Source organism: Mixophyes fleayi, chromosome 7, assembly GCF_038048845.1.
Source record: "Mixophyes fleayi isolate aMixFle1 chromosome 7, aMixFle1.hap1, whole genome shotgun sequence".
Classification (NCBI taxonomy): domain Eukaryota; kingdom Metazoa; phylum Chordata; class Amphibia; order Anura; family Limnodynastidae; genus Mixophyes; species Mixophyes fleayi.
In genome coordinates, this window is record NC_134408.1 from 120761611 (window position 1) to 120784607 (window position 22997).

Consider the following 22997-nt stretch of genomic DNA (forward strand, 5'->3'; position numbering starts at 1 on the left):
ATTTTATTCACTCAACAGGCTATTTTTGATCGTAACAGGAAAGATGAACTTCCTAGATTGCAGTTAGAATGGATTGACAACATTTGTACGCCTCTGTATGAGGTAAGTCATAGAAGCCAATTCAATAAAGACACTCCGCTTTTATCTATTTGTGAGCAAGGAGGTCGCTATATTCTATGCATGTCCATGCAGCTGCTTCTTGTAGGTATAACTTTATTCACTGTTTGTTTATGTACATAAATATTGCTGGGGATAAATTGTCTGCTTCATGAATCTTGGGCGAGGCGTGTGTGTGCATGCATGTGCGTGTGTTTGTGTTTGTGTGTGTGTGTGTGTGTGTGTGTCCACAATTGTTCCAAAAATTAGAACACACCAGTATCATGACAAAGTCTTTGCAGTTTTAATGAAAAAAGAAAATACATTAAAATATCATGCTTTGCCCAGTCATTGTCTTTTCTATATGGAATTTTGAATTGAGTGCACCTTCAAGTGTTTGATTTTGTGTGTGTATATAAATATATATATATATATATATATACATACATGCCCCCTCCCTATTCGCCATACATGCGCCCCCTCATCACAGTACATGCCTTCCCCCACTCCCTCATCCCCTCCCCCCATCACATCACAGTAAATGTCCCCCCATCCCATCACAATAAATGCTCCCCTCCCCTCATCCCATCACAGTAAATGTTTCCCTCTCCTCCCCCCATCCCATCACATCCCAGTAAATGTCCCCCTCTCCCCAATCACATCCTAGGAAATGTCCCCCTCTTCCCAATAACATCCCAGTTGTCCTCCTCTCCTCAATCACAACCCAGTTGTCCCCCTCTTCCCAATCACATACCAGTTGTCCCATTCTATCCAATCACATCCCAGGAAATGTCCCCCAATCACATCCCAGGAAATGTCCCCCTTTACCCAATCACATCCCAGGAAATGTCCCCCTCTCCCCAATCACATCCGAGAAATTATCCCCCTCTCCCCAATCACAGTCAGGAAATATCCCCCTTTCCCCAATCACAGCCCAGGAAATGTTCCCCTCTCCCCAATCACATCCCAGTTGTCCCCCTCTACCCAATTACATCCCAGAAAATGTCCCCCTCTCCCCAATCACATCCCAGGAAATGTCCCCCTCTCCCAATCGCAGCCCAGGAAATGTCCCTCTCTCCTATCTCCCCTATCAAATTAATACCCAATTCACTCACCTTCTCCACCACAATGCTGCAGATAGACTGATAGACTGGGAGCGCGCCTGCAGTGATGACATTATCATGCTGCACTTCCAGCCTATCAGAGCCTGAGAGCCTGAGAATCGCGGAGGAGAAGGTGAGTTAATTGGGTATTCATTTGATAGGGGAGGGGAGAAATAAGAGAGGAAGCCTGGACAGATGGAGAGGTCTGTCTGAGCCCCTCACAGCTGTACCGGATGTACCCCCCTGATGGCAGCCCTGTTATCACTTACAAGGCCCTCTCCCACTCCACTGCCCCTTATATCTCAAACCTCCTCTCCGTCCACACTCTCGCTCGTTCCCTCCAATCAGCCAATGACCAACGCCTTTCCTCCACACTGATCACCTCATCCCATGCCAGAATTCAAGACTTCTCCTGTGCTGCCCCCCTCCAATGGAACAACCTGCCTCCCTTCATCCGTCTGTCCCCTAATCTTCGGTCCTTTAATCGCTCTCCTTTCTTCCCACTTCCTCTATCCTCATGCTCTTGATTCCGTCTACTGACTCTTCTTGTGCCCGCTGTCTGTCTCCCCGTCCCTTAGTTTGTAAGCTCCTATGAGCAGGACATTATTTCCTTCTGTCTCAATACCATTTCTTCCTCTCCTACTGCACTGTACCTATTTTACTCAGAGATAGAAGTCTTGGTTATAATTATTTTACCCTGTACTGTGACGCCCTGGCATACTGTCTGTACTGTTAATCTGTATTTTGTACAGCGCTGCATATATATATATATATATATATATATATACACACCCCGTCACGTGACCTGTCCCTGGGATCTCCCGGAGGACAGGTCAAAAAACTTGGCAAGTATGATATATACATATACAGTATCATCATCATCATTTATTTATATAACGCCAGGAAATTCGGTAGCGTTGTACAATTCGGGACAAACACAGTAATAACAAACTGGGTAACACAGACAAAGAGGTGAGAAGGCCCTGCTCACGTGATTACAATCTATGGGAACTGTGTGTGTATATATATATATATATATATATATATATATATATATATATATATATATATATATATATATATATATATATATATATATATATATATATATATATGAAAATGGGTGTTTTTACTGGTGAAGGAGGTTTTATGTACAGTATATTTGCATTTGTATTGGCGCAATGCCCGCTCTTTTCATGATATTATAGGATAGAGTTAATCAAATTAAAACACTAAAAAAAAATATATGTTTAAATAAATAATTGCTACAGTGCAGATCATTATGAAATAGAGCTATTGTCTTAACCCCACCCCAGAAAATAAATATTATTTAGAGTGGGGATGAGAAAGGTTGATATAACATTAATTATAGTTATAATAGATTATACTATAGAACCATAGATATTATAAATATTTTAGAATTAATAGATATATTGATAGATATAACATAACATATTATTTTCTGGCTATAGTTTTATGTGTAAAAGCCGTGTGTAGGTGTGATATATGCCGCAGGTGTAGCATAGAAGATAAGAAAATTCAAGATATTATATTTCCAAAATATATCTACCAAACAAACAAGTAAAATATATCTATCTATATATGTCTGTTTGTGTGTGTGTGTGTGTGTGTTAGGGAATTTAGACTGTAAGCCCCAATGGGGCAGGGACTGATGTGAGTGAGTTCTCTGTACAGCGCTGCCGAATTAGTGGCGCTATATAAATAAATGGTAATAATAATATATATATATATATATATATATATATATATATATATATATATATATATATATAGTCTACTGTCTTATTACTTAATTGTAAGGGTTACATGCCCTCTGCGAATGGTAGTAGCACATTTCAGTTGAATTGAATATTTGTTACAATGGTATAACTTTCCATGTGACAATTCTGTGGGTTCCTTTTTGATTCATTTCCATTAACTGCGTAATAGATGTGGAAAACGTTTGTGTTAGTTGTAGAGAGGACAGATCACAGGGCAGAGCAGACGGGAGATCACAAATGCCCACATTCTGAGATAAGCTACAAACCTCTGCTCAGTCAATTCCTACCAGGATTTCCTAAGGGAATGTATTGATGTCAATGAGTCTTCTGCACTGCAGTCTGTACACCATGCTGTGCAGCTATTAGCTTGATGCTCAACTAAAGGGGAAACGCAGCAGCAGGCCTTAAAGCCGGTGTTGTTAGTGCCTTAAGGGAAATTGGAAAGCTGATGTCACATTATCAAGCTGTGTAATTTCTCCTACATAAAAAGTGGTGTTTTTTTAGTCCCTTAAAGTCTGCATATAGTATGTAACTTCTATGTATTACTTTATCTTAGGAAGTAGCAGAATTTATCCACTGAAAATAAATGTTTCCTTTGTGTTTTATAACTAAAACGTAACCCTAAAATACAAATTACATATTAGATATATATTAGACACACATGTTTGCACTTCCATTGAGCCACATGTAATAAAGACCTGAGTCATTAAGGAGAGCAAAGCACAAAAAGTAGTAAGTTTGCTCTTGGACAAACCATTTTAAGGGGTGCAAGTTAGTTTATTATTGTGCACTTAAGTTAAATACTGACTGTTTTATCATGTAGCACACAAATACTTGATAGCTTTATTTTTACACTGAAATGTAAAGTTGAACTAGGATATATCCTACCCCAATTATAAATCTGTCCCCACATTTTAAATTTACCTCCTCCTCCAATGCAACATGGGTTTGCCCAGGTGCAAAGTTACTACTTTTTTTTATGGTTTGCTCTCCTTAATGGCTCAGGCCCAGGATGTCCCTTCACTATCATAATTCATTTAATCCATCAATGAGGCTAAACCAATCAACATTTTATGGAAAAAAAATGAAACGTTTCATTCAATGAAAGGCGTGGTTCTAAAATGAGATTAGGTTGGACTTTTGATGTGACTTTTACACAGTGTGTCTCTATGAGATGTTTCCTCTTCTCTGCACTATTACGTTTTGCAGAGGTGTCTTCCTAGATCGCAGAGCAGTTCTGCACCACTATGTACACTGGGCAGCCATCTAGGCACATTGGTGCATAACACATCCAGTTCGCTTTGTAAATGTGATCTACTGAATTTAAAATAGTTGGGCAACGAGATGTAGGGTGAGAGAAACGGAAGGCAACCTCTTCATCAGTGTAACCTGTGTATTTGTGCTGGAACAGGGTATTCTCAGCTATTTAACCCTCCACCTCTATTTTGAAATAGACCCAGCACAGAATGCTACATTAATAATACATTTCTACTAGTTGCAATGAAACTTATTACCGTGGACCCTGAATTCTGTACAGATATCACTGCTTTGTAAATTCCAACAACTTAGTGTAATGGATTTGGTACTTGTTTCACACATACTGAACTCATTAGAATGCTTTGGATATGAATGATCCTTGTTATGCTGTAGAACATCACATGATGAGGTAGGTTAACACTTTGCCCCTTTGTTTTACAGAAAAGGGGTGCGTTGAGTCACAGTGGTAAATGAAAGGGGTGCGTTGACTTGAGCCACAGTGGTAAATGTCATATTTTTAAGAAGTATTAAACTAATGAAATGACTAGTACTAGGTATCACTGTGATCATTAAGTGATATCTCATACTTGCCTAATTTTTCCGCATCATTAAATAGTACAGTATTCCCTTCAGTCACCGTACTCCCTCTGCTGGGAGCACAATAACTACAAAGCAGCCGACCTTTAAATGACCAAGGTCGTAGAATCTCTTCCTGTATCAAGCAGTGATCGGTCTCCAGTGCTAAACTCAGACCAAAGTATTTCCGCATTGTGCGTCTTCTTTATATACTCCCAAAATTAAACAGTCATAATGCTGACAGAAGCCATATCCTTCCTTATTACATATATAGCTGAAGATTTTTCTAAACCCATATTCATAAGAACTAGTGTGCCTGTATCCCTGGTTCATAGTGCATTGATAGGCTTCATTCTCATGAATATTGCTCGAGCCACAAAATTGTCTTCTACGGTGAGTAGCCAACAAGTACACACTGACATGCTCCTTGTACACACTGACATGCTCCTTGTACACACTGACATGCTCCTTGTACACACTGACATGCTCCTTGTACACACTGACATGCTCCTTGTACACACTAACATGCTCCTTGTACACACTGACGTGACTGTTTGCACTGTAGCAGTGATTATTTCATCCCACTGAAAGTTTCCTTTATGGCCACTTTGGCCTACTCATGTATAAGTGTATATGAATATATGTGTTCTGGAAACACTTGCAACCTTTTACCCAGTAAAACACAGCTCCAAACTTCTTGAGTCGACTCCCCATTTCATTCACACTTTGGAGCAATGGGGTTAAGCCAGTTACACATACAGTCCGCACATGGTCCAGCTGTCTGTCATCTTTGTGTGCATACATACCGTATTGGCATGCAAAAGTATATTACAAAAAGTAATTTTCCCTGGATGCTACAAGTGGTAAAACAAACATGTGGCCCTGTATGTATGAATGTTGCACCCATACACGCTTTACTATATATCGCAAATTATATTTACCAAGGGAAAACTCCACAGACTTCACCAGCTCTAGTAGATTCAGTGTAACCTGGATCTAGTAATATTGTGTAAGCCAGATACTACTAGATGCAACTTACACAGGGTCTTATAATACTGACACTCTGGAGAGAAGCCTCCGGTTATACCCTAGGCTCTCGTCATCCAGCAAAGTCCCTGGTTATATAATTTTAATATTACATACCAAAAGATAAGTATACACACTGCGCTCAATACCAGGCCGGTCATGGACACAAATAGAAAAAAGAAATAAGAGATGAATCTTCTAAAAAATTCTCCAAAACTTCAGGCTTTTCCGTAGGTCCATATGAAAAAGAAAACAACAAAACAAAACATAGTGCAGACAATAAATCCAATCAGGAAAAAGATAATAGCCCTTAGTTGCCCGTGCACTGGTAAGCACAAATATACACCACGTGTTGAAGAGGACACTCTGAACCCCTCAGGGGAACGCACTCACCAGAGGGCATATATAAACAAGCGTGTAGATATAATGATGCTTCCCTTATAGAGGTATATCTTCTAATATGGGACTCCACACGACCATAGTGATAACAAGAAGAAAAAAGATGGCTCCATAGTGTAAAAACGTACAGCACTTTATTCGCAATGAACACAGGTCTCACAAAAAAATATATACAACGACAGAAACAAGCCTACAAACGGGAATGGATGGACCCTTACCGTCCTATAACTTGCACCAAGCGTCTCATAAAAGTCACAGGATGATCTCCTGCGAACGGTATCCCGGGTTACCTCTCTCTCATGATATCCGCTCCATAGGCAAACACAACATTTTCGCTTATATTTATATTTGCATTTTATCTTTTATTTTTATTTATTTTTATTATTTTTTATTTTTATTTTTGTGCTTTAGTTATTAGTGGTTTCTTAGATTGGCGCCTGTCAGCAGATTTGGGGGTAAATGTATCAATATGCGGGTTCTTCAACACCCGCGTGTTCAGCCTCTTCCGCAATTAAATTTCAAGCGGCGCTGCATTGTAAAGGGTTAACTTCCCTTTACAATGCAGCGCCGCTTGAAATTTAATCGCGGAAGAGGCTGAACACGCGGGTGTTGAAGAACCCGCATATTGATACATTTACCCCCAGGTGTTTATTTGAATTTGTCTATAGGTTTGTGGTGGGACCTATTTATTTGCTACAAGCTGCCTTTAAGTTTGAATATTTAGTGCGCCATTTGGACTGAGTAATTTTGTGTTTGATGACACTGAAATAATTGGAGTTCATCTATTGCAGTGAGCGCAATTGATACGTAAATGCCATTTATGAAAACTGGAGTCTGTGCAATTAATGGGTCCTTCTTGTGCAGTAGGTCTTTTGATACTCACCTGAAGCTTTGGTTTGCCCCACACTCAGGTACGCATACACTTGATTGATGACTGAAATGCACAAGTTCATGGATAACTTTGTGTATTTTCATCCGATAATAATATCTTTCAGGAAAGATATTCTGATGAAAAAGACTGCTTGTGTATGGCCGGAATAATGCTGCCCTTAAAAATAAGAAATATTGTTAGAACTCATAACACATGATCATTGTAGTCTTGGGCATTCATAGTCATAGAACTGCTTGTTGACGCCGCTAGGTGATAAACTATCCTGTATATATTTGAAGTACATAATGCAGTATATAACAAGACAAGACAGCACAGTTCAAAATAGAACATTTTACAATATCTCTCCGCCTTCTGATAGACACTATTAAAATAAATCTGCAGACTGTGTTGAAAAGTTACGGAATCTCCTGTCTACATCTCTTCAAATGTGAAATCAAAAATTTACACACACCAAAAAAAAAAAATAGAAATAAGTTGTGAGCCTCTTGTTTACTACACTCTCAAATAAAATGCCTTTACCATGAACAGCAGTCGAATATTATTCAAAAAAAAGAGGTGGATATGATATATTGCAATCAAAATGACAGAAACCGAGATGCACATGAGAACAGATAAAATGAATAACAATTCAGACAAGTTAAGATTGAAAAGACAGCAAAGAAAACAGACTGGAAGACACATTGAAAAGATGATGAATGGATGACTGTATTGCCTTTCTATTTTCAGGAAAGACAAATAGCAAAATATACCGCATCAGAAAGGAAGGAAAAACAATGATGGATGGGGCACTTCAGCTTCAAAGGAGACTTAAACATATTAGAATCCTTTGGCAATGCTGGCTCCTGCCAGGTAGATCAGGAAGGAGTACCTCTGGATATGAGATTAATACCACTGGAAAAGATTTCTTAAGAGCTTTTACTAACAGAAAGGAAGGACATTGATTGCTGCTCAATATAAAACGCTGAGGAGAATAGGTTCTGTCAGCTCATATTTGAAGACATAATCCTTAAAATGTAAGATCGCTCGTTAAATTTAAAATGTTATATCTTTACACAATATTTGGCCAACACCTCTCTCTGGAACAAAATGCAAATCTATCCAAAGAAAGAGCAGTTTTCTAGGAAAATAACTACTTAAAGGAAAATATAGATAACATATATATAAGGCAACTTGTGGTGTAGTGGTTAGCATTGCTGCCTCACTATTCTGGGGTCATGGGTGTGATTACTACCAGGGCCCTGGTAGTTTTGTGTGGAGTGTGTGTGTTTTCCCCCATGTTTGAGTGGGTATTGGTAAGTTACTTGGCTTCTGACAAAAAAATGGACCCCAGTCTGTGCGTGTGTCTCTAGTGGGGCAGGGACTGATGTGAATGATTCCATAGAGTAGTAGCAGAGCGCACCCAAGATGGCTGCCTCATCTCTGCAACAATGTAAAGTGCTTGGAGTTCTATAATGATTATTATTAAGGCCATTACAATCACAAATGTATAGTACATGTAACGGTATCTATGCTTGGACAGAACTTAAGATATCTGGCATTGTATATCATATGTGAGGAAAGGCATTTTTTTCTTTTGCATTCCCCATTTCTGTTAAAAGTCAAGGCAGCCATTTCGTACACTGAAGGATTATTTCTGAGAGTGTACCCTATCAATTACAAAATATCCATTGCCTTCACACAGTTCATGCTGCTAATGTATTCTTGTATATGGTCCTTATTTCACATGTTTTGAAAGTGTTTAATGATGAAATATTTACCTGTCAGGGAAGGCAAAACACATCCTACTGTAAACATTACGATCAATTCATACAAGCGTTATGTTTTGATGAAACATGTTTATTGTAAAGAATAATAGACCTTCTGTAATTTAATATAAATAGTAGAATAGATGTGACACATGTGAGATGTAATAAAGTACTTGGGGCATGCCTTGTTCCTCTATGGTCACAGAACTCCACAATTCATCATAATCATCACCATTTATTTATATAGCGCCACTAATTCCGCAGCGCTGTACAGAGAACTCCCTCACATCAGTCCCTGCCCCATTGGGGCTTATAGTCTAAATTCCCTAACACACACACACACACACACACACACTAGGGTAAATTTGTTAGCAGCCAATTAACCTACCAGTATGTTTTTGGAGTGTGGGAGGAAACCGGAGCACCCGGAGGAAACCCACGCAAACACGGGGAGAGCATACAAACTCCTCACAGATAAGGTCATGGTCGGGAATTGAACTCATGACAACAGTGCTGTAAGGCAGAAGCGATAACCACTTAGCCACCGTGCTGCCCACACACAATTTCTGTTATCTTTATATTTCACAGCAGGGGTTAAGGTACCCCATATAAAATGTATACGTAAGTTTAATATTCTTATGATGGAACATATTCAGATATGTTTATTGGCAAAGCTGGCCTCTTTAGTGTTTCTTTACATTGACGTAAGAGGCATTAGTATATTGTTAGAAACAGAGGTGAGGACTTGTGTCTGTGGTCTGGAACAGAAGAGGAGACTACAAGAGACTACCCCAGTGTGAGATAGAGGGGGATAGAAGGATCAGATAGAACAATACTGAAGTGATAACGTTACAATTTACCAATAATACGGGATAATAATTCACTGATAGTGCAGATATTATTTAAAAATACATACAGTATAGTTGTGTTCTGTCTGTCTTGTAATTACAAAAACACATTATGCAAGCAATCATGTTCCTATGAATGATATAAATAAAATTATATTCTATATTAAAGTAAAATATATTTATTACTACAATCACTTTACTTAAGTGTTTGCATATTTGTGGACTGATACGACATATTTCTATGTGCAAACCCTAATGCATGCCATTTCCATTCTAATCTTTATTTTAATTAATACCAGAATGCATATCCAATAATTAATTAGTTTACAACACTTCCTTCAATGCCTCGCAGTTCTATGCAGAAGGTATAGCATCTCTCATTTCGTATGCAATGTACATAGGCTGACTGCTTAAATCAAACTACTTTTATTGGGGAATAAAGTTCAGGAGGAGGCCAATACATTTCTGGGCACGACTTCTTAGTATAGCAGCACTGTGAATTAAAACACTGCAGATTCCTGCCTGGGACATGCACCGTAGAAGCTTAATCTTTCCTTAATATATGGATGGAGTCCGTCAGACCCTTGAGTGCAATGCAAACTAATTTATCAGTATAGAGTTGTTGAAAGACAGCCAGCTTTGCACATATTGGAGTATGGTTTAGCTCGCGATGTAGAAATATACTACTGAAGATGGACATAAACTTTAAACAGCCTTTGCAACAAAATGATAGACACTGGCAAGTACTGTGCCTTAAAATGAAATACAGAACTTGTTAAAGACACACTAGCCCTATTGGGGGTTTTCCCCTCTTGTATTTGTCTAATTGAGATCCTCACCAGAAGGTTTAATAATAATATTCCTGCTGCAGGGTTCTACCTAGATTTTATAAACAATATGTTACTAACTCTGCATGCACTTAAGGGTCATTGTTGCTTTTTTTCTCCCATAATCCCTTTGTCTCCTCACAGACAACTTTTGTCGATCTTATTCATGTCCGTTATTCATAATCCTTTCAGAATGCAAAAGTTCAGGAGCTCAGCCTTGCAGCAAGGGGTCGGGTTTAATTTTATTGGTGGTAGTGGTCTGGTTACAGCAGAGGGGTGGTCATCGTTTTTACAATTACCACTATTCTGACATGGAGAAGCCCTACGAAGAAAATCCGAAATTATGAAAAACCGATTGGAAAATAAACAGACTTACCTTCAACTCGACGCTGGAGATCTCCGATGGGAGCACCATGCTGACAGCAAGTGATTCCGATTGGAGAAGAGTTCGGCACTGCAGGGTGACGTCATTGCGACGTCTGTCAATAGAAATTTAAAGCGGCAATGGGGGGACCCCTAAGGTTAAGTGTTTAAACACTTAACCCGACATTGACGCTTTGTATTTCTATTGACAGACGTCGCAATGACGTCAGCCTGCAGTGCCGAACACTTCGCCAATCGGAATACCCAAGGTAGTACCCAACCCACAGCAGACAACTTGCAACCTTCAAAGGAGCTGCACAAAGGAAGGAGGGAGAGCAAACTGCACTGCATCCCTACTCCAGATATGCACTATGCAGAGGAGGTCACGTTATGCGGATGTTGGCTGCCCCTGTTCTTCCTCATTCTCTGAGAACGGGAGCAGCCGGCTGGGGGCCGTAGGTGAAGGGAAGGTATTCTGTCTGTGGACCATCACTGGGTTAGAGGAACCAAAAATAAGGGCAGGCAAAGAGAAAAACTTAAACCTTGAGTTGATCATAGCTTTTACAGGGCAATAACACAATACCATGTAACAGATGCATTCTCATGTTCTAGGTACAATTAAACAAATACATTTTTGATCTGGGATATGACTCAGCACTTTATTTCACAATTTTTCTGGATACAGCGTTAACCACTGAAGTGAGTACAGCGCTATTCATTAAACATTTAGAGTGTATGATCTGATCTTCAACCAGTCTGCCAACTGGTTAAGTATATTTGCATTGATTATATTATTTTATATTACAAAAGTAATCTGTTAAAACCATATAGGTGTATTTGTGCTGCATCAGGAGCTTTGCATTACTACCCTGTGCCTTGCTTGCCTACTCTCCTGGAATGTCAGGGAGGCTCCCGAATTTTGAGGAGTGTTGGACCACAAGTGCATGCTTGCATGCATGACCTTATATGTGTGGAGTTTGTATGTTCTCCCCGTGCTTGCGTGGGTTTCCTCTGGGTTCTCCAGTTTCCTCCCACACTCCCCAAAAAACATACTGGTAGGTTAATTGGCTCCTATTAAATTGCCCTTAGTCTTTCTCTGTCTGTGTGTGTGTGTATGTTAGGGGATTTAGATTGTAAGCTCAAATGGGGCAGGTACTGATGTGAGTTCTCTGTACAGCGCTGCAGAATTAGTGGTGCTATATAAATAAATAGATGATGATGATGATGATGAAAGCATGTTAGGTGTACTTCCACTTCAGCATATTCGTAAGAAGTACTTCCCCCTCAGCATAGCATGTTAGGACTGGAGTACTTCCCCCTCAGCATAGCAAGTTAGGAGTACTTTCCCCTCAGCCTAGTATGTAAGGAGAACTTCCCTCAAGCAAGGCATGTCAGGAGTACTTTCCCCACAGCATAGCATGTCAGGAGTATTTCCACCTCAGCAAAGCATGGTAGGAGTATTTCTCTCTCAGCATAGTACATAAGGAGCGTTAACACAGACTTACTGTACTATGCCTATGCCTGCACACCAACTCCCTCATTCCGCCTCTCTAAGGGTAGTCTGCTCTCAGACTGATACATCATTTCTCCTACAGTACATGCACAGTTCAAAAAAGCACTTTTTGCGCTTATAAGTTGTACTGACATCCGAGTCTACATACCCCCCCCCCCCCCCCCCAGTGCACACTACATTCCATCTTGGTTTTACAATGGTGTGCCCTCCAGTCTTGGGAGACACCTCTGTAACCTAGATGTGCACATAGGTGTGTGTATTAGTGAATGATGTGCACTGCTTCAACGTCACATCAAAGTCCAACCTCTTGTCATTTCAGGACAACCTTTAATAAAACATTTCTGTTTTCTCCTAAAATACAGCTCCGTTTAACCTCATATAAAGCTTAAATTAGCCATGACAGTCAGGAGACATGAGGCTGTCTTTATGGCATGTGTCATTGTACATTTGCACCTTTCCATGGTCACAAATCTCTGAAGTAATCTGGCATTAAATGATGTAACTGATCTGCGGAGTCCAAACCCTATAGTGATATTTTTCTAGTACACCACACTGCAGTCAGCAAAGTAATTTATGAAGTTGGAGGAAACTACAGTAAATGTTTAATATTTTGGACTTGTCACACATTAAGTATATCTATGTGAATTTCTGACAGATCTTCCCACCAATTAATTGAGATTGAAGTTCCTTCCAAGTACAGGGCATAATCACTGTAAAATTATATGTATCGGACACCTCTAACCAATAAAATAAGAAGTGACTGTAAATCTGTTCAATTAATAGCTTTAGTAATAATTATATACCAAAGTCTCCTGTGTCACAGCTGCATCAAACCTCGGAACCAGGGAGACGTCTAATTTGTTTCAGGAATCTGTGCATATACTCCAATAATTTGTTTTAGATTTAGTCAATATTTATTAAGAAATAAGGAACATAACAGTCAAGACTTACCCTTAAGGTGTAGCTGTCACTAAGGTACTTGTTACTAGTGAATCGATAGGCTGCAATGATGGACACATAAGACGGCTACTTTATAAGTGCCAGGAACAAAAAAGTATTTTAGTGCTTTCTAAATTGTGCGTACTTAGAGCATGAACAAAATGTGATTGGTGGTAGACTATGAGATGTGTATGGTGTGTGCAAAGGAATATCCATTTATTGCCATAATGCTCAGAGTGGGCCTGATTCACTAAGGAGCATAAATGCCGTTATGTGCCATATATAGCTCTGCACATGCCCAGAACCACAAGATGACTTTTGGAGCCGTTCTCCACTCTAACTGGCCGATCCAGATCAGGTGGTCCTGATGATGATGCCATCAGGAATAAATTGTGCTGAAGCCCCCTCCCTCCACCCAAGGCATGCATCACCGTTAGAATAATTTAGAATTACCAGTATTTAACAATTATCTGAAAGTCTCAAAATCAGGGTCAAATATTTCTCCAAAACTGGGTATAAAAAGGATGTAGAAACACTGGCTCTGACTTAATGCACCGTCCTTTTCCAACAGAACAGCAATGATGCTCTTTTCTGGCGATGTGTGTACCAGACAGGGAAAGTAAGAGGCAAGTGAGGTTGTAGAATACATTTCAGTTTGTATTAGTGGTCCCTTGGGAAAGTACTATGATTACAAGACAAGAGCAATTGTTTCCTACTTTGGCTCTTTTTTCCATATATAATCCAATTAAATTAAAAAGATATCTATTTCAATTTACCACAAAACTAAGAAATAGTATAGATAAACAAAATAATAAAGGGAAATACTAATCGACACAGAGCAAGTGTGAAAATGTATCTGGACATGATGAGGTGAATTAAATGCATTTAGACATAATAATGCTGCTTATTCCATACTATCTTTAACCGTGTAAATACCTTTTGTTTAAAAAAAAAAAGCATACAGATGTTAGACTATTCACAGTGTGGTTCTTTTAGGCTTTGTATCCCAGCATAACCGTATTGCATGTTCTACCATCTTGGTATTAAATTATATTGTATCCACTTGAATGTTGTGTTATGTGAATTAGCTGGACATGATCCACTTTATTCTATTGCAGTCAGTATTATATGAAATATTTTAGGGAATGCAAAACATATTTGTCACTTACTAACTGTATTGTAGTAAAAACCTATTTACCCTTCATATTATAGGTAAGCACTTTTATCACTTTGTATTTGGCTCAACACACTGGATTATGAGGCCACATTGATCACTGGAAGGGTCTATCTCAATGACTGAAACATTCCAGCTTTTATATAGTGTGTCTCATTATTCCCTATAGTTGTCCAAGAACTTTTACAACTTTTATATAGTCACCTAGCCTGTGGAATATAATCCACATTTCCCCCCAAAATGAGTGGGCACTGACAATAGATGAAAGTCGAAAAATAAAAAGAGTCACCAACCCCTTGTTTTGTCAGGAGCAGCACCAAAAATAGCCCCCAGCCTAATGCACAGGGCTCTGTTAGGTCTAATGTGTCGGACCTTGGATTGATTCCCCTCCTATGCTTCCCCCATGCTATATGGATAATCCTGGCCCCACCTGAGTTGGTGTGAGGCCTAGAAAAATGTATACTCACAGCATACCTCCCACCCTGACTGGAACTAGTAGTACAGCGGGTGGAACAAGATGGCCTTTGTAGTAGTGCTGATGTCCTACCTGATCCTTTTTAGTATTGTGAGACTGGGTAATCAAGATGACCATAGTCCAGTTCTGGTTGACCCACTGTCACTCTCGGAGGCTGTGGAGATTGGAGAGTGAGGTATTCAAGAAGGCTCCCAGTATAGTAGCAGAGTCATCCTCCAACACAATTCAAAGTTAAAAAGAAAAAAAACAATTCCCCTAAATTTCCACCATTTCAATACGAGAGGTGGGAAGTGAATCAGTGGTGAGCTCAGTAGTTCCACCTGGAGAGCCAAAGGGTGGTTAAGTTTACCCATCCCCCAGTGGCATTGTGAATAAGAACAGTACAGGTTGCACTCATTGTCACATAAGGCCTCTAGACCAAGGCTGACTCAATTCATTTGCTCTGTCTCCACATTTCTCCAACTGAGGTCAAGGACATGGGGGACTTACCTAAAGTACCTGCGAGGACGAACCCCCATGGGTATGACCTATTACATTATTAATCTCTGTCCCAAAACTGTACTATTTTACTAGGCCAGCCTCTACCAGTAGAGGGGGCTAGGTATAACCCTCCTTTAATAAGGAGGATCTTGGATTAAAGACCCTATTCACCAGGCTGTGGTGCTTAGGCTTTATATATATATATATATATATACCCTTGATAAAGTCTACAAGAGATGAAACGCGCTGGGTACATCTTCTGATCCTATCTTCTCCTCTCTGGTCTGAGATTGGCAGTTCCAGCCACTGGCCCGGGGTGATCTCCTTTGTTTGAAGATCCATGCCTTTGGATGGAGTTCAGATAAGCTCTATTATTATATTTTTAATTTCTTTGGATCTGTACCTGGATATCGCTATACGTCTATTTGGCAAGAAGGAGTCTATCTCCTAGCCAGCAACTACAGATAAGCCCTTTACTCATTATTTTCTGGTACGAGTTCACCTGATATCTTGAAGCTATTGATTGTTAATATCATCATACTGCACTATACTTGGCGCTTCTGTTTCTCTTGTTTTTGGTTTCTGGGATAACACTTGCGAACAAGTGTTTCAGAAAGAAGGAGGAGCTGCCTATCCATTCTTATAAGGAATTAAGTATCACCTTCTATTGTTGTGATTATTTTGACCACTATATAACACTGGTTGTGTTTCACCCAGTGCCTTATTTGGCTTATTTGTTCTTTATCATATATATATATATATATATATATATATATATATATATTCTATATCAAGAAGTTCAGCTCAACCCTCAACCCCCCATGCAGTTAAACGCAACACTTATTGCTGCTATTTTTTTTACTGGGCTTTCAGATGTTTAGTAAAACTGCCCTTGCAACAGCTAGTGAAGGCGACTGATCAGTGGCACAATGCACTAGCGATAAATCCCGCTAGTTAATAAGAAGGAACCACAATATTTTACTCTACTACTTAATATCTCACTTCTCATCTGCCTACATTCAGCTAAAAGCAGGCAGCAAGGTTGTGAAGTCATGTTTAAATGTATAAAGTTGTGATTTTGCTAATGGATCATTTGACGAATTGTACTGTAAAAATTCACAATACGATGACAGTACATAAGGCATGCCGTTAAAAAGACAAATGGTACATCGATGTGTGTGCCACTCAACAAATAGCAAAATGAAATGTAAAACTGAGGGCTTAGAATGAGGTATGGGATAAAGCGGATTGGACAAAACTCAAATAAACTTAAATGGTTTTAAAAGTAAACTCTAGGATTAATTGAGATCCCAGGCAGGTGCTAGGAACGTAATTCAGTAAATGATCAAGAACATGCCAAGGAAGAGAAAAATGTGTTGCTTTTCAGATAATTTCCCAGAAGCTTCATAAAAGAAAATTGATTACAGAAATTTAATAAGTACAGCAGAGTTAGAGATGTAGTAATCAAATGAGTTTTTAATTAGATTTCAGGTACAAAAAAAAGGGGTCATTCTAATTTGTGCACTCAGTTGGTTTTTAGTATGTTGGCCGGTTATAGGCTTCTTTTCATGACAATTAAAACGGATGGTTAGAACAATAGATTATATCCAAAAGATTAGTTTGGGTGTGTATCATCATCTAAATGAAAAGTTTTGACCTTGGATAGGTTTCGATTTGTATTAATCTATGTACTACTTGATTTTATTCCCTGTTGATGAAATGATTGTGTCATTATTTAATATATTTATTTAAATATGCATTACCCTGTAACATGACCTAAAACATAACTACAAAACATTTATAATTTTCATAAAGGTCCCCAATTGTTATATTGGCAAAAAAGTGATGTAACGCAAAGCAACCAATCAGATTCTAGCTGTCATTGGTATAGTTTAGAAAATGAAAGAGGATGTGTGATTGGGTGCTATTTACATGTACCACTGTGTTGAGTAAATCTGGTTCATTCACATATCCATGTGAGAGAGGATTTGTTATAACATTTACCTCATGGTAAAAGTGAGCAAGGATAAACATTGCTTTCCATGATTAACTGGCTCATAGGGACACTGTTCAGTTAAAAGCAATGACATTTACATTTTATTTATCTGTAATTAACATTTTATTTATTTGTAGACATATAAACCACAAATAGTGGGTACATCATATGGATAAGAGCACATGCCTACGCACACTTAATAAAGGGAATAGAGTTGTGATGTACTGGTTATGAGTTTGCCAGAGAATGAGTAACTCACAGTGTACATCAGTTGAGTATCGCACAGCTGCCTCAATGTTTTAATGCAGGGGCAAATGCAGGGTTTCTGTAGAGGGGCTTCCACACCATGCTGTCAATGGGCATGACCAGTATGCACGGGGGCGTGTCTATAATTTCAGACAGTGCTGGGCTACTCTCCAACTCTTCCTATCCCCATCATATACACAGGCATTTCCTATCCCCATCATATACACAGGGCAAGCCACCTCAAGCATACAGTGCCACAGGTTGGGAGTGGGGTTTCCAGGCACCAGGAAACCCCACCAGGGTGTGCCCTTTTTAATGATAAATCATGATGAATCTGGGTTTGACTATCACTGCGATAAGCGGCAATAAAAATAGACATAATTGTAATCTGCATATTATAACTATTTACTACACAAGCGGTGTCAATAAATGTATGAATTCCAGTGCGTTATGATGTCAGTGTTTATAATCAATGAGCTGTGATGTCATCACTTAAATGCTCATTGTGTTACAAGCAATAATGCACCAATAATGCACCTCTACATTAAACTATTACAGATATTAAAAGTCCTCTTGGATTTTTTTAACCTGTATAAAAGCACCTGTCCTACAGCCTCTCATTTTTATTTGGTCACAAACGTTCTCTGTAACTTGTAATCCACATAATTTATGTTAGGGAGTGTATTCTCCCATATACAATTTGCTATCACAGTAAAATGTTTACTTGTGTTCTCTATTCATATCCTTGATATTTATGGTAAGAAGCTGTATGAATGTGGGGTGCGTGTGAATTTGCCTCTCTTGTGCATGTTTAATCTGTTGTGTACATGGATTTTTTGACACCTCTTCTAGTGACGCTAGGGATGTGCCAACTTAGTACACTGCGCTGATGTACATTCCATTTAAAATATGGTGGTCAGATATGACCATCAATGATGCTCCCTCTTTACACAACCCTCAGCCCCTTTTGTAACGCTACCCACTGACTGCCCACCTCCGCCGTCTGTAGGCAATGCTATAACGTAAGCAAAACGTAACTAAAATAAATTTTAAGCAGGTTGGCTTAATTCTATGCTATCATGAATGATACTTGTCATTCTGTTTTACATGGATACAAGTATAATCTGGAGGAACAGAAAACTGTGCATTTCAGTGTTTTAGTGATTTTGGCTAACATCAGTTTTCCACTGTGCTGGCATTTAATGACAATTTATCAAGTCATTACTCCACCATTAATTAGGCAGTAATATGTTATTGAATGAACAATAAAAGCTCCATCTGGAAAGATAAATGGGTAAGGGTTTTTTTTTTCACTCTCAGCTTGGTGAACATTTCAGCTCTTACATCAGGACACTGTAGCTACTTATATAGTAAAAGGAATCATTGCAGAGATTTAGGATTTCAGGGAAATGGAAAAAAAAACAAAAAAACTTTTAGGGATATTATACTGAAACGCTATTTACCTGAAAAATGTCATTCCCTTTGGGATCTCATTCTTGGAAACTTGGGGGGTCTATTTAACACAGGGAGGAAAGCCCTACATCCGGGGAAAATAGGAGTTTTTGCAGGATTTAGGGCTTCTTCCTATTATTTAACGAAGCCCATTGACTGGGAAACCTATTTAACAATGACAGTGGCGATACAATACCTCAGTTGTCCTCAAATCACTATCGCCATCTAAGAATGGCGAGAGCAGTGGCTCTTCACCGGAAAAATGCATTTTGTGCTTTGGTAAAACTAATTACTATTTATTTTTCTATTTTTTTACTTTTTTTTTTCTTTCACTTTATTATTTTCATTTTGGCGAAAGTGGAACTGGACATGTGTGAACGGGCATCGCTGCCAGCCGGTATTGCTGAGCTGAGCTGTCTCTCAGAAAGTTTATTGTTAGCTTGGGCAATAGAGGATTTTGCAGCAATATAAATCTTCCATATTGCCCGACCTCATTACATAGACCCCTTGATAAACATATGACTGTGAAACACAATGACAGGAGGGACCACAAAAATATAAATCAAATATTTTTTATAAAAGCCAGCGACAAAATGCTATAAATAAATAGATTTATAAATACCAAACTTTGAGTACAACTTCAACAGATAAACATGTAATTGAAGACTTTTGGTATACGTGTTTGTAAAATAAAAATACAATGTGTCTTAAACAATGGGCCTGGTTCATTAAAGAAAGTAAAGCAAAAAGAATGAGTATCTTTTCACCTGGGCAAAACCATGTTGCATTAGAGGTGGTGGTAAATTTAAAATGTGGGGACAGATTTATAGTTGGATAGGGCATGTCCTAGATCAACTTTTAATGTCAGTGTAAAAATAAAGCTTTAAAGTATGTGTCCTACATGAAAAACAGCCAGTATTTTCGTTATGTGCAAAATAATAAACTCATTTGCACCCCTTGCATTGCAACCTGGTTTTGCCAAGGTTCAAAGTTACTCATTTTTTTGCTTTAATTACCTTAACGAATCAGGGCCAATATGCTTATGCCTGAGATCCCCACCTTGTGGGGTAATACCCACTAGAATGGCTTTGTTGGTGTATTTAGGATGGTATAGCTTCATTACGTTATCAACACTAGGTATACAATAAGTACGCATTTCAAATTTCTCCCCAGATACATTCCTTTTAAGAGTTAGAGACAATATATTGATCTGGATATCATGATAAATCATAGTATACTTTAAATTTTAACTAGTCTGTGTTAAGATTATTGAAAAATATCTATAAATAAACTTGCATACAGAATTATTATTTGGAAAGAGTCGAAGCTCCTCCCGCCAAATCATGAAAAGTTTTTGCAAGGGAAGGAGAGAATTTGACTCCCATCAAAGCTCTGCATCTTTACAGACAGGCTCTCCCAGTGAAAGCAAAATAGTTGTTGGTAAAGATAATCTGTCACTTCCAAAATAAAGCCCTTCAAATCTGCAGAATAAGCACAGAATTGAAAATCTTCTAGTGCTAACCCATGAGAGATAGATGAATACAGTGACTGAATATCTAGTCTAACCCATAAAAAAAACATCTTACCACTTCCACTGAATGAAGAACATACGTGGATATTTGATAAATTCAGGGACCCTATAAACCAATCCCAGCAACAATGGCAAGTCGGTCAGGCGGAAATCTAAGCTTATGAACAGTAAAAAGAGGAAATTGGAAATTCAATAAACAAGAACTCTGCTTCTGTCGGAGAACACCTAGGGCCTGATTCTTTAAGGCACACAAAACCAACGTATTGTGCGGTTTTTTTAAACTGCACATAATTTGGGCACGTTCATATTGAACTACAAGCAGAGCTGTACAAATGACTGCAGAATAGGTACAATACATATTTGGAATATAAAGTCCCAGCAGATCGCAAATAAAGATAAGTATTCAATTTGTCACATGTTATTAATATAGGGCCTGATTCATTAAGGAAAGTTAAACAAAAGTACCAAGTAAGCCAAACCATGTTGCATTGGAGGGGGGAGGTAAATTTATATTTGGGGTTGGGCATGTTCTAGAACAACTTTAAATTTCAGTGTACGAATAAACTATTAAGTATTTGTGTGCTACATGAAAAAACAACCAGTGGTTTCCTTCTGTGCAAAATAATAAACTAATTTGACCCCTTGCATTGTAACTTGATTTTGTCCAGAAAACTTGAGTAAGAAAACTTACTAAATTTTTTACTTAACTTTCCTTAATGAATCAAGCCCGTAGTCATTAATGGCAAAAACAAATATTTATTAATATGTTATTAATGTGTATTGTACATAAAATTAATTTTTACAGTTGCTTCTGATTGCAAACACATGTTGTAGCATGTATACGTGAGCGTCATCACTATCATTTGTCACTTACACCTGACCTGTAGCTGATGCAAGTGATACGACAGAAAAACACGCACCTTTGAGATGCCCAGAGCTTGAATCGGGAGCTGTTGCGTGTGCTCGAGCTTGGCAGGCCCTTACTACACATGGACTACGTCCCTATGACACGCATGAAATTGTATCCCCTTTTTAATTGTCCTTTGCGCTGAAAGATGAATTGCATACACTTGCCTTCTCTGGCATATGGTTAGTTTTTGGGCATGCGCAGAGCATTTAACGTGAAATACGGCACATAGCAGCATTTACTTGCCTTAATGAATCAGGTCCCCAATGTTTGCCCATGACGAGAGCACGGCATTCTAAGAACATTGAAGTTATTCATCTCTGATGATATATTTTACTTAAGTTTGAATGCTGGTAAGTCACAGGAAGTTTTCTGTAGAGCAGTGTTTCTAAAACTGTTTCTTATTATGTACCCCTATGTATCTGTAAAGTTACCAGTACTCCTAGAGGTAAATGTTTGAAACTGCACATTTTGTCGCCGAATATTGACGTCTTTGCAGGGGAAATTTAATGCACAAATGGCTATTTAAAGGGAAAACTTTCCTTTAAAAGCCATTGCCAATTTAAATCCCCCCTGCAAAGTCGTCAATATTCGGCGACTTGCAAAGTGCGCAGTTTCATACATTTACCTCCTTATGTCTAAATTTAAACTAAGTAATGCTGTTGATTTATGCTTTGTAGCTACTTTTATCCATCATTGTTCCATCTCTAACTTGTTTATATATTTCAGGTAGATATGTACCACTGCTTAGGATACTTTGCTGTATGATTTACACTTTCATAAGCCTTTGATGGTGATGGTGATGGTTGTGATGTGGATGATGGTGATGTGGATGATGGTCATGGTTATGATGGTGATGATGATGATGGTGATGTGGATGATGGTCATGGTTATGATGGTGATGTGGATGATGGTGATGTGGAGGATGGTCATGGTTATGATGGTGATGATGGTGATGGTGATGATGATGTGAATGATGGTCATGGTTATGATGGTGATGTGGATGATGGTGATGATGATGATGGTCATGGTTATGATGGTGATTGTGATGGTGGTGATGATGGTCATGGTTATGATGGTGATGTGGATGATGGTGATGATGATGATGGTCATGGTTATGATGGTGATGATGGTGATGGTGATGTGAATGATGGTCATGGTTATGATGGTGATGTGGATGATGGTGATGATGATGATGGTCATGGTTATGATGGTGATTGTAATGGTGGTGATGATGGTGATGTGGATGATCAGGGGCAAACGCAAGATTTGTAGAGGGGGGTTTCCACTCCACGCCACCAGTGGGCGTGACCAGCATGCATGGGGGCGTGGCTATAATTTTAGACAGTGCTTGGCTGCTCTCCAACTCTT

At 38.8% G+C, this 22997-nt stretch overlaps 1 protein-coding gene across 1 annotated transcript in view; it reads left to right on the forward strand.

The window, feature by feature from the left end:
• PDE11A (phosphodiesterase 11A) overlaps positions 1-22997 on the forward strand; it is a 426226-nt gene that overhangs the window by 401003 nt on the left and 2226 nt on the right. Inside the window, exon 19 of the mRNA XM_075180554.1 lies at positions 19-102. Within this exon, the coding sequence (XP_075036655.1) occupies positions 19-102 (84 nt within the window). The remainder of the gene's footprint in view (positions 1-18; positions 103-22997) is intronic.